Raw genomic sequence first — 13,235 nt, 5'->3', positions numbered from 1 at the left:
GATTTGAAATTGCATTCCCCTCCCTTATCAAAAATGTGATCAGTGTGCTGAGAAATTGGACGAAGAAGCCACCACTCTCGTATTCGCAGTGCGGCAACGTGGAACATATATTTAGGGATCAATCACGTGCTGGGTAATGCGATTCGTCAAATTCGTTTCGTTAGCCATTAAAAGGGATCAATACTTCAGGCGTGCTTTGGTGGAGTCAACTTGTACGGGAGGAACTTAAAGATTGCTCGTGCAACACGAAGTATTCATGGTAAAAGATGGGAATCCTCGCAAATATGCGAGGCCCCCCCAGTTTATGCACTCCGTCATTGCCAGATAGACGGTACTCTAGCCACAATCAATCGTCCCGGAGAGTGGTGAAGCTGGCATCTTGTTGCTAGGTCGACTTTCGTGACATGCACCAAGACTCTGTGTTCACCAGGGGATTTATGGGGCGTTACTAGAATAAGGACAGACAAGTTTTAATTACTCTAGCCTGCTTGTGAATTTCCTTGCATGTATCAGGATAATTCGCTCAGCCGGAGCTCAGGCCAGCGCAATAAATATGCGCTGAATAGTTGTGTTTCAGTCTCCACCAGTGCATGTACGCTCACAGACGGTCGTGCTAGATGCATAGGAGCAGTTGAGGTGCGTCTGGAGGCCAAGCTCGTTTTCGCTGCCCCCAGAGCTGCTGCAGTTCGCTCCTGGCTCCGAGAATCTGCTGCTCAAGTTCGTCAGCGACTCGTACGGCTCCGGCAAGGGCTTCAACATACTCTTACGCCAGAGACCAAGCTCCTGTCGGGGACCGGTCCACTTGGGTGCGTGGTGCTTCTTCCCCTTACGCGGGTGGGACAAGGGTTCTCAGAGGGACGCAGTCTGTCCCCAAACTCTTGTAGAGGTCGCGGGTCCACCTCAGTGGGATACCGCCCTGTGGCTGGGGCTTTTTGCTCCCCCAAGTAACCAGGGACGTTCCTTGCGAGCCGACCACGATTCTCTGAGAAGTTTTGCTCGTGGCACCCTCATAGAAAATCCTCAGAACCGAGTCAAGGCTGGCTGCAGGGACGGAACATAACGTGCACGACACGCTTCCCCCAAGGCGTCCGATGTAAGCAGACCCCATGCACCGCAGCCAAGGACTGAGAAGCACCTTCCAAGCCCCCGGCCTCTTCCGCTCAACGTCCTCGACCCTGACTTGCACGAACCTGCATTTTAACCCAACAGCACGCTGGAGTCCTGTAATGTGCACTTGCTGGTGTTACACCTGCCGCCGATGTGGCCACGCTACAATTCCACAGGTATACCGTATCCCAACACGGTGCGATCCTTTGCATGTCGCCGGCGTGCATGGGCTCTTGGTGGTTCCATTATGGTTCCATTACACGCATATATGTATGAGGCCTCAATTGTACTGCCTATTTTTCATGTATATTCGCTTTATTCTTGTGGAGAACATCTTGAAAGCGCCAAACAAGCTCAAACATCTTGAGAGCATCGACACTTATACGAGGTCGAAAACCCACACGGACAAAGAGGGCAGTAGGCTCACTATAAGTCCGTGATTTTTCTAGTTGGGGTAAACAGTATGGAGGATAGTGCGCACCGGGCATGAAGATTATGTGTTGCCAATTTCGGTCAATACACACCTAACCTCTGTCAAAAGCACGTGGCCGGTAGCGCTATGAAATGTGCTCCCCGTCGCTCTTGCAAAAATTAACTGAGTCATGCTATATAGGCACACCACCTTTTTCAGAACAACATGGGTGCCATCCATACTTGAGGTGGTCTTCATTTCACTGATGGGTAAAGTGGGAGAATAAACCGGCGTTTGACCTGTTGCCTTACTAAAATTTTAGATTTTTAGTAAAGTTATTACCGCAGCTATTTGTCACTTTAGGTCCATCGAGCTCTATAAGCACAGAGTGCAGGCAGTCGCCTCGAACGGAGAGGCAACAAAAGATTTAGTTTAAAGACATTGAGCTGGTTATGGCTCCATTACCAGCTTTTGAACTCGGGCTTCTTGCTTTTTGTTATGTTTCAAGCGTGGCCTAATTTCTTGCTTTAATTCATATTGTAGCAGTGTTTCACATCCATTTGTTTGTAAATGGTACGTCATACGTTCTTAGCAAACTTCCGTTAGTTTACTACCGCAACGACCAGTCGGCACGTCCGAGGTGAGGAATTGGACGAGGAACGAAGCCCGACGTACGATGTGACGAAAAAATCAGATGTGCACCATTGCATGACGCAATGTGAAATTCCACGCGCTTGAATCGCGGAACGTCAAAGCGGGATCTGCGACATTTCGATGCACGGACATTTCAGCGCATGGACGTTTCGGTGCATGGACATTCGATGCATATTTAAATACACTAAATTACGTTTTCTTTAGTCAGCATTCTTTACACTAGCGATAAAGCAATAATGCCACCCATTGCATTTATTCTGCCCATTCCCTGCGATAGATATGATGTCCACCATTCACACTGTTTTACGATAATTCACTGCTGAATCCCGGATTAGCTAGCGCTGCTTTGCTGTGGAAAAACATTTGTTTAAAAGGACACTAAACAGCAGAAACAACTGAGCCTCTATCGATATAGTGCGGCGTTGAATGCAGATATCCCACTCGCGGTAAAATCCGTGCTTATTAGGCAGTTTTAGCATATCGTTACGGTGTTTGAGTTACCGTTTACCGCGTTACCGGAAGCCGCTGGCGACGGTGAAGCCTGTGCCGGTAAGTTACCGTTCGCGGTAACTCTCGCGCTGTGCACTCACACGGTAAACGGTAACGCAAACACGGTACCGATATGCTAAAACTGCCTATTAATGCAAGAAATTCCAAAAGCATGAAAACAGGAGCCGCCGTTACTTACACTTTCTCGCAATAAGTTTTGTGACATCGTAAGTCGTGAATGATGAAATGGGATTGGTGAGATCGCCTAAACGTTTTCTTTTTCTGAAACAAAGAGTAAAGCAGGTACATGTACGCGGAAACTTCGGCTGAGCGCTTATTTTTCAAAAGACGAGGTTTAGTTTTTAAGCAGGTTCTCCCACCACGACTGGCGGTAAAGTTTGTTTCAGTTTTGATTTCGGTCAAATGTTTTGCGTTGTCCTGCAAGTACAGTCAGAAGATTTATGCGAGTGAAAGCGAGGGACGTTGCCCCGTGTTACTGTCGGTGTATATTTATATGCGACAGCCAGTGGCAGAAGTTTGAGTGTGCTGACGTAACCGGCAACGTGACCTGTAGGTCATCATGCTGCGTTGTTTTCTCGCCCTTCTGTTAGATGACCGCACCTCCCCTGCTTGACCGACCTGGTAGGCGGCCTGTATTTTATCGGCAATGATTGAAAGACAGAGATCATTTCAAACAACGTTGCACGAAGAGTCTGTGCACCAAAAAGTATTTGCACTGAGACGCCCTACACCAAAATGTGCTACACTGAAATGTCAGAACGCCGTTACAGCGCAGTCCGTTTTTTTTTTTTTTTCTAATCAAATCACACACACCGGGACGCCTCGCTGGCCTATTTCGCCCTTTCGACCGCAATAATTATTCACTAAACTGCGTTGCAATGAAGAGAACCCGCAGGTATTTTAACAGTGCATGGTTGAGCCAGAATTCGTACCTAGATGACACTGTAAAACGCTGTTATACAGTGGACTGTTTAGTTATGCAGCCAGTGCAGCAAGTAAATCGAAGCATCCGCTGACAACTTGCCCTGGTAGAATACTTACGCAATTTATCAGTGCGATGTGGTCACTGGTCAAATTGTAATGCCTACTCTGCCTGACAATGCATTGCCAATAAATGTATTGTGTCACATTGCGTTATGAGAGAGGTTTGAGTATTGCTAGTATCCAAATGACAGCGTTTAGCATTTCCCTGTTTTTATTACGATACGATTTATAAGGCACAGTGCAGTGAACGCGGACAAAGCTATCAAAGCTTTTCACAAGGGCTCATTGTTACGCGACAAATGCTGATGGTCTAATATAATTTCTGCATCAAAATGAACTTAAGAAAACTGTGCAACAGAGAATATAAGAAGTGTAAATAACTACAATAGCGGCATGTTCTGAACTGACTACCGAAAGGGAATAAATACCATTACGAAAGAAAAACTTGACGGAATCACAAACCGGATGGTTTTAGCTGAGATAAATGTACAGGAGCTGTAACAGCACCAGAGCCTTGAGCCATTTGTGTGTATTTTGCAGAAATAGTCCTAAACACATTTAAGGAGTGTTGAACAGAGTTGGGGCTGTTTTACGTAATAATTATGCACTCTAAGGCAATCCCGTGGTTCAGCTCCACCACGATGCACACCAGTGACGGATACATGCAGCCAGCAATAAAAGTTCGGCGAATGACGATGCCGAGCATACGATTTGACGCCAAAATTCTGCCTGCGCTCTGGCATCACGCGATGCGAGCATGACGTTGCGCGCATTGCCATCGCATTTTTTGGTCAAATTGTATGTACAGGTGCCCCCAAAAGTAAACGGAGCATGGCTTCGTGAAAATAGAAAAATTGCTATTTTATGCGGCTGTCAGAATAAATAGAATATGTGCGGCCCGATTTTATTTTAGAATGGCTTTCTTGAAAAGTCGCTTAGATGTTGCTGGCTAGGTATGGCGGAGAAATCCTCTCAAAATCTAAAACCCGTGCTCCGTTTACTTTTGGAGGCACCTGTACGTTGCTGTCATTCACAGAATTTGCTTTTGGAGGGGGGAAATGGGAAGAAGGAGGGGGGAGGGGGTTGCATGGAATCTCCACACGATTGCCTTAGAGTGCAGGAGTTGCTATACACTGTAAGGCAATCCCGTGGTCCGGCTTCAGCACAATGCACTTGAGTGAGTGAGTGAGTGAGTGAAACGACTTTATTCGATCATCCGGCGGACGACTATCCTAGCCCCACGTGGGGAGGGTAATCGCGATGCGGCCACACATCATCTCGGCGTGGTGTCCTTTACTCAGCGAGCAGCCCTCACTACTCCCGCCTTCTGGCACCCGCGCCTGCCCCTGTGCTGGGGTGGTAGCGAGCACCTGGCGCTTTCGCTCGGGCGCTGCTTTTCGAGGGCAGCCGAAATCCACTGGACGGCCCGTGTCTGTTGTTCCCGTTGGTCGCTTCCCGCAGCGGCCGCAAGCCACGGCGGGATCGTCGTCACTGTCCGTGCCTCCCTCGGATTTTGTGCACAGTCCCACAAAATGTGGGCCGCAGTAGCCCTTTCCGATTCACACACGCGACACAAGTCACTCACATGTACGCTAGAACACTCGTGTTTCATGAGCACCGGCGTGGGTAGCGACCCAGTCTGCAATTGCCGGAACGTCACCGCCTCGCTTCGGGTCAGGCCCGGGTGAGGCAGGGGCATAGTCCTGCGCCCTAGTCTATACCAGTTCAACACTTCACTATACTCCGTCATCCTGTCTTTGGCTTCGCACCACCACTCCTTCGTCGAGTCGGCCGGTTGGGCGGGGCGGTATGTGAGACCTCGCGCCGCCTCGTTGGCCGTCTCGTTGTGGTTTGCGTTGCCTCGGGCTGACACGTCCCTTCCCATGTGGGCCGGGAACCACTTGATAGTCACCGCTCTGTTCGTTGGGTTCACCGCGCGCAACACCCGCACTGCTGCCACACACACACTGCCTCTGGCGTAGTTCCGCACCGCGGTCCTGGAATCGCTCAGCACGGTCGTGCATCCGGGGTGGGCGAGGGCCAGGGCGATGGCTACCTCCTCGGCCTGATGCGCCGACCGTGTCCACACGCTCGCCGCCGCCTTCATCTCGCCGGTGACCGCACTGACCACCGCCGCGGCGAAAGCTCCCCTCCTGTCCTGATATTCCGCCGCGTCCACATATACGGCACCGCTGTCTCTGGCGTGGAGGTCGATCAAGCTCCTGGCCCTTGCCGCCCTCCGCTCCCTGTTGTACTGAGGATTTACGTTCTTCGGTATCGGGCACACTTGCACGTGTCTCCGCACACACTCTGGTACCTCCGCTCCTTCCGCAGTCTCCTCGTCCGCTCTCCTCAGCTCCAAACCTAGGTTACGGAGCACCTTCCGGCCGGTTCTCGTGCCCGAGAGCCGCTCCAGCTGGGCCGTTCTCTGGACTCCTGCAATCTCCTCGAGAGTGTTGTGCACCCCCAGTGACAGGAGCTTCTCCGTGTTTGCACAGTCGAAAAGCCCGAGTGCGGCCTTGTAGGCCCTTCGTATGAGCGCGTTGATTCTGTTGCGCTCGTGTACCTTCCAATTGTGGAAGGCCGCCACATAGGCAATATGGCTCACGGCAAAGGACTGGACCAGCCGCGTTAGGCTGGCCTCCTTCATGCCTTCGGCCCTTCTGCTCGATACCCTCTTTATGAGGCGTATGGCCGTGTTGACTTTGGCCGTTAGGCGGTTGATGGTTTCGCCATTGCCTCTGCCTCGCTCTAGGAGCATGCCCAGCACCCGGATCTTTTCGACGTGCGGGATCACCTGGCCGCCGCTCGTTCGTATCATGATTTTCTCGCTGTCCCTTTTCGGGTCTCGCTTCTTCTTTCTCACTCCCTTCGGTGGCACCACTAGCAACTCCGACTTGCTCGGTGAACACACCAGCCCCGAGCCGTCCAGTTGCTCCTCGATGGCGTCGACCGCCGCCTGTAGCGTGTCTTCAATGTGGGCGTCGCTGCCTCCCTTTACCCAGAGCGTGATATCGTCGGCGTAGATGGTGTACCTGACCCCGCTGACGCGCAAGAGCCGTTCAGCCACTCCGATCATCACTAGATTAAACAGCAGCGGCGAAATGACCGACCCCTGCGGGGTCCCCACGCTGCCAAGCTTCTTCTCCGGTAGCTCAAGGTCGCCAGCGTGTATTTCAACCGTGCGACCCGACAGAAAATCTCTGATGTATCTGTATGATCGCTCGCCCATGTTCAGCCTCGACACCTGCGCCAGGATCGCAGAGTGCGTCACCTTATCAAAGGCGCTCTGCAGGTCCAGGCCGAGCACGGCGCGGTTGTCCCTCGTCCTGGTGTTGTCGTCCAAAATTTCGCTCTTGAGCTGGATCATAGCGTCCTGGGTGCCTAGCTTGCTCCTGAAGCCGATGACCGTGTCCGGGTAGAGCCCCGACTCCTCCAGGTACCGCTGCCACCTGTTCATCAGGACGTGCTCCAGCACCTTGCCCACGCAGGACGTGAGCGAGATGGGCCGGAGGTTTCCAATGTCTGGCGGCTTGCCCGGCTTGGGGATCAGGATGGTTTTGGCCGCTTTCCACTGCCGGGGAAGAGTCCCAGCCCGCCAGCAACGGTTGTAGTAGTCCGTCAGGCTCGCGATCGCTGACTCGCCGAGATTCTTCAGCACCTTGTTCGGCACTCGATCTGGTCCTGCCGCCGATCTGGTATTGAGGTCATGCAGGGCCGCTCGGACCTCCCATACCTCAATGTCTCTGTCCAGGTTCGAGTTGGCCGCACCCTGGTAGTCCGGGTGATGCACCGTCGGGGTGGCCGGCAGGTACTTCGCGTCCAGGCGCCTTCTCACCTCGTCCTCCCCGCATTCCGTGACCGCTGCGTGCATGATCCTGGTTAGCCGCTCTCGCTGGTGCGACTTGGTCCTGGTTTCGTCCAGGAGGTGCCGCAGCAGGGTCCACGTCCTGCCGCAGTGCATCTGCCCGTCCGCCGCGCTGCAGATCTCGTGCCATCGCTGGGCGCACAGTGTTGCGCAGTGGGCATCGATTACTCTGTTTAGCTCCGCGATCTTCTTGCGGAGCTTCCTGTTGGTGCGTTGCGCTTTCCACCTCGTCAGGAGGGCTTTCTTGGCCTCGATGAGGTGGGCCAGTCGGTTGTCCACTCGCTCGATACTGGCATCCGTCTCAATCTCTCTGGTCGCTGCCGCGGCCCGCTCCATGAGCCCCGCCGTCCACTCCTCGATGTCCTCGATCACCACCGTCTCGCCCGGTAGGGACCCTCGGAAGGCGTTCCAGTCGGTGACTTTGTGCGTCCTGACGCAGTTTCTGGAGTTGGTGGCCGTGTCGCCACTGCTGAGCGGGACGGCGATCTCCACGATGTAGTGATCGCTGCCCAGCTCGTGCCCCGTGTTCCGCCAGCCAAAGTCCCCCGTTTCCGCATTGTCGCTGCCGCCGCTTCGAACGAACGCGAGGTCCGGCGTCGTGTCTCGGGTGACCGAGTTGCCGATCCGCGTGGGGTCCGCCGGGTCGGTGATCAGGGTCAGCCCAAGGTCGGTCGCGTCCTGCAGGAGGTCCCGGCCCTTGACCAGTGTCCTGCTATAACCCCAGGCCTGGTTCGGCGCGTTAAAGTCTCCGCACACGGCCAGTCTGTTGCTCGGTCCGGCGATGCGGTTAGGAGTGACCACTCGATGCCACCAACAAAGGAAATTCCCGGAATGAAAGCAACGTGCATGCAAGTGGGCTCAAAAATGTGATCTACGCTGTGGATTGCACGATGCAGAACGTCATGCTCGCATTGTGTGGTGCCGCAGCGCAGGCAGAACTTTTGAGTTTAATCGTATGCTCGACATCATCATTCGCCGATATTTCATTGTTGGTTGCATGTGTTTGACCCTCGAGTGCATTGCGGTAGATGTGAACCACGGGATTGCCTTTGGGTGTAGATACACAGTTTGGGCATGCATCAGGAGCAGAGATAAAATATCGCCCATAAAAAGGTGCAATTGTTGCCACTGTTAATTAGAATAACATTCTCAATTTAATTTCAGAGCACTAAATATACACGGCTTTCGGGCCAAAATGTTCGCCATTGTAAGATTGGTTAAGTTTAACCTTTGATACTGCTGATCGCTGAGCTGCATCTGGGGTGTTTGTGTGTCGGAGCAGATGAACGCAGGAACGAATGAGAATTGAAACGATCCAGTGTGACCTTTGTCAGTGTGCATTTTCAGCATTTTCATACATAAAAACACCCGCTGATGTTATTAAGTCGGTGGTAATGTCGGATTCAACACAACAAGGCCGCCTAAATCGGCACCTGTAACTCACTTGCTTCTTATGTTGTTGCAGCTGCTTCTCGATCACCTGCCATTAATACACTCCGCTAACCGCACAAACTCTAACTGCGTTGCTTGCTAAACTAAACAAGGCTAAGTGCACGTGGCTTCTACTTACAAGGACTTCAAGCTTAAAGCGCAAACTATACTCATAAATGCAGCAAACTGATGGTTGTGTTCAAGGTAAGTATTGTGAAATTCACAGCTGTAATGTTTGTACTTTACCGGATTAACGTAAACTATGCACTTGCCCAGAAAAATGAAAATTACTCCAGACATGCACTCAGGAATATTAGGCTTAGAATGAGCCAAAGGCGCACACGTTCGTGCAAATTTTTAGTGGTCGCTGCAAATATGCATGCGGCGCATTTTCGTGACCAACCACCCGTGGCTGAAGAGTTCTTCAGCTACGCACGAAGTGGCGCGGTCGAAACTAGTCCGGAGCAGCTGTTTTCTCGAGGAAGGTGATGAACCGCAACACAAACATACCCAATCAACGAACTGCTAAACTTCTTCGCTGTTAAAATAATCCGGAGATATACTTACTACGAGATTCCTCTTGGACCAGGAGTTGCTGCGGAGTTTAAGCCAACCATTCAACCTCTTGAAAAAACTAAAAACAGGATGCGATCACCGCGCTTGAATATGACGAGAAATTTTTTTTTCTATTCGTGAGCGACCGCATTCCTTCAGAGCGTTGGTCATCGTCGTCAACATAACAAAGCTATTGTCTTTGATATAGCGTGTCTTGTCACATTTTGCAAATAAAAAGCAAATAAAATAAAGACATAATTCTGGCGCGTGGCCACACCAAAGAAGAAAACGCTTTTAAAGTACACAGGGGGTCACCATCAAATGGTATTGGCTAGAGTTTGAAGCCATATGGAGTTCACGGCAAGCGCTCTGGTGAGGCATGTATTCGCTTCGGCCGCGTTGTCTTCGGCTTTGAAGCCGTGACGTTTCGGGGCCTAACGTCGGAGAAGGAGTCGAAGGAGCCACTACAAAGGCTTGCCGAAGCAGCGCGCAAACTTCCTTGAATCCTATCACCGCTAACACGGGCTCGTTGCTGGATCGCGTGACAGGCCTGTGCGACCAGAGGCTGGCAGCTGCAACGTCTGTGGTCCGCTCTCCCGGCTACCCTGGAGGCTACGGTCCCAACCTGCGCTGCCGCTACACAGTGCTCAAGCTGAATCGCAACGTGTGCCGGCTTCAGGTGCTGTTCAAACGCTTCAGCCTCGAGAACAGCTTCGGATGCAGGAAGGACTACCTCGAGATGCCCGACAGGACCAGGATCTGCGGCCGCTACGCGGGCAGCCGTGAGTGTTCCATTGCCCCCCGTTTACGCACCTCGGAGCGCGCGGGCTACTAAGGCAGCGTACTTCTCAGCATGCGAGGCCTTGGCAAGCCGTTTAGGCTGTTAGAATAAAGAATTCAAAGTGCATGACTCGGCAAACACATTCTTACAGCTTTTGGCAGTTTGCTTGAATGCACCCAACAAATTCCCACATGGCCGCATCAAAGGAGGCTGCATCAATGGCGCGCGGAGAATACGCGAGCACTGCTGAAGCCTTGTTATATGCAGTGAGATTTCTGCAAGGACTCCTTAAGCTCGTAAGCACCCACGTGGCGCGACGGGTCAGCGCGTTTTGACTCCTTGCAGTGCCATTGGAGTGGCCCCGCAATTGTGAGGAAGCTGTACAGTAACATGTTACGAAGGATTTGAACCCAACTAATGCAACGGCCATTGTTTTAAGAAGAAAGCTGCAGATGACATTCCACGTGCCACAAAAAGTAAAAACGCAATTCATCTTTTCGAAGCATAAGCATCTGTTGGCCCCTAAGGATGAGGAGCATGCGCGTCGCATCACGATCGATGGTCACTCTTGTGGGCCCAATGCTATATTCTAAATACCAGCAATAACTGAGGCAAAAAGGCAATTCGATTTCGATAGCCATACGCGAATGGCCCTGAAGAACGTTCAATGCATGGAATTTTCCGCCCGGTATAATGACGATATCACCAGTTTGACCTTCCATTACATGATCCGGGGATACTTGTTCACGCAGGAACATACGACTTCAATCGGGACTCTGTCAACTTGTACTTCACCACCGATGGCTTCCAAACGGACTCCGGCTTCGAAATCGAGGTCCGGCAACTCCTGAACTCGTGCCTTTACCCAGGGACGTCGAGTAAGTGGACACTATTCGGACGGGAAAACAACACCATATTTATGCGCATTGATTAGAGGCACGTATGCGGTGTCTATTAAAGTCTATCTATCTATCTATTCTTCAGGGCGACTAAGCAGCCTTGATGCGACCAGCAGCTAGAAAGCACATTTCCAGCTCTTTCTAGATGTGCTGTTTGAAGTCACATGTTTGTATATCATAAACAAATGGATACCCAATAATATATATCCAATGCCACAGAAAAATTTTGAACGCATGGTATAGCCTTGGCAAATATTTTAGAGCCCAGACAGCAGACATTCTTTGATGTTCGTCGCCAGCAATCAGTTGCTAAAAAACGGTGCCTTATATCTCACCAACCAATCACTTGAAAATATTTCAATGTAATAGTTACGCAGCAATGCGAATATTCGCCGATATGAGGTAACCTCCCGAACTGAGAGCCACCATGGGTTAATTGTTCACTACACAAGGAGTCTCAAAGTAACATCACAACTTCTTGTGCTGTGATTGCTCTCAACTAGAGGAGAATGCTCCCTTCCAAGGTCACACAACGTTTTATATGCATGCATGCGGCAGTGCAACGCGTGAAAGTGTTGCTCTTACAATTTTTTGGTAATTATAAAAGTGGTCACGTTTCACTACCCATATTTAACGTTACAGTTCATGAGGAGGAGGAGGAGGAATAAACTTTTATTTAACAGCAAGGTTCTGATGTCAGGGGCACCCGTCCGGTGACAGGAGTCCTAAGTCCAGGACCCCCTGGAGTCTACCGGCCTTCTTCGCTCTCTCCACCAACGTTTCCTGGTCGGAGAGGTCAGAATTGGTCAGCATCTCCACCCACTGCTGAAAGGAGGGATTGGGGTTTCGTGTGAGTTCCGGGGTGTGGGAGCACTCCCAAACGATGCTGTGGGTGCCTGTCAGCGGGCACTATTTGCAGTTGGCAGTGTACTGTGTCGGGTACATGGCGTGAAGTATGCTGTTGTGAGAATAAGTCTTTGTTTGGAGTCTTCGTAGCGTGGGGGCGTCTTCTTTGGCTAGTCGGTGGTCCGGCACTGGATATTTGCGACAAGCCTATCTGTAGTGCGACAATATTTCTTCGTATGTGTGAAGAGGCATAGACTTTGGATATGAATCTCTCTGTTGGTGTGGTTCACTCCCGGAGACCACCCGGTGTGAATGTTCTCGGGCTGCGGCGTGAGCCGTTTCATTTCCTTCGAGGGCGGTGTGTCCGGGCGACCATACGATTTCTATGCTTGGCAATTGGGGGTGTCGTTGCAGTATGTGCAGAGCGGGTTTTGAAATTCTTCCATTTAAGTAGTTGCGGCACGCCGTCTATGAGTCGGTGATGATGGTGATGTACTCTTTTCCAGTGGTGGCTGCGAGGGCAGTTGTGGCTTCTTCTGCTATCTCCGTTGACTTTGTTAGGACGGTCGCTGCCGATAGCTCTTTTCCTGCTGCGTCGATTACGCTGATTGCATGAGCCGGCTGGTCCTGGTAGGGTGATGCGTCTGTGTATCTGGTGGTCGGCACGTGTTGAAACCGTTTGCGGATGTATCCGATTCGAGCCTGCCGTCTTGCTTTGTTGTATTCGGGGTGCATATTACGGTGGATGGGTGCTGTCCGTATGTTCATCGGATGATGGGTGGGATGCGCGTCTTCTGGTCCTGCTGAGAAGGAATGGGGAAGGCAAGTTGATTGATTGATTGATTGATTGATTGATTGTGGCGTTTAACGCGCCGACACAACGCTGGCGATGAGGCGCGCCGTAGTGGAGGGCTCCGGATTAATTTTGACCACCTAGGGATCTTTAACGTGCGCCGAAATCTCGTACACACGAGCGTTTTTGCTCTTCGCCTCCATCAGAAAAGCGGCCGCCGCGGCCGAGAATCGAACCCGCTACCGGGGTAGCCAAGTTGAGACAAAGTGAAGCGGCCTGCAGTGACCAGGCGTAGTCGGCGAAATTGGGAAGTCTGATGTGCCTCACATATTTCTTCCCGTGTGCTAGATATTCCTAATTGGAGGAGCGTCTTCGTCGAGGTTTTCGGGGGGAGG

General features: G+C 51.5%; 1 protein-coding gene across 2 annotated transcripts in view; it reads left to right on the top strand.

The window, feature by feature from the left end:
- Positions 1-13,235, top strand: part of LOC144154957 (tolloid-like protein 1) — a 68,332-nt gene that overhangs the window by 31,027 nt on the left and 24,070 nt on the right. The window contains exons 6-8 of one of the 2 annotated variants that reach the window (XM_077686113.1): positions 675-806; positions 10,070-10,303; positions 11,055-11,180. In XM_077686113.1, coding sequence (XP_077542239.1) covers positions 675-806; positions 10,070-10,303; positions 11,055-11,180 — 492 coding nt within the window. The remainder of the gene's footprint in view (positions 1-674; positions 807-10,069; positions 10,304-11,054; positions 11,181-13,235) is intronic. The other variant, XM_077686114.1, reaches the window with a different exon arrangement.

The sequence above is a fragment of the Haemaphysalis longicornis genome, unplaced genomic scaffold, assembly GCF_048455015.1.
Source record: "Haemaphysalis longicornis isolate Haplotype H1 unplaced genomic scaffold, Haemaphysalis longicornis Haplotype H1 scaffold_1, whole genome shotgun sequence".
Lineage (NCBI taxonomy): Eukaryota > Metazoa > Arthropoda > Arachnida > Ixodida > Ixodidae > Haemaphysalis > Haemaphysalis longicornis.
Note: the sequence above shows the minus strand (reverse complement) of the source record. Positions and strands in the feature narration are given on the sequence as shown.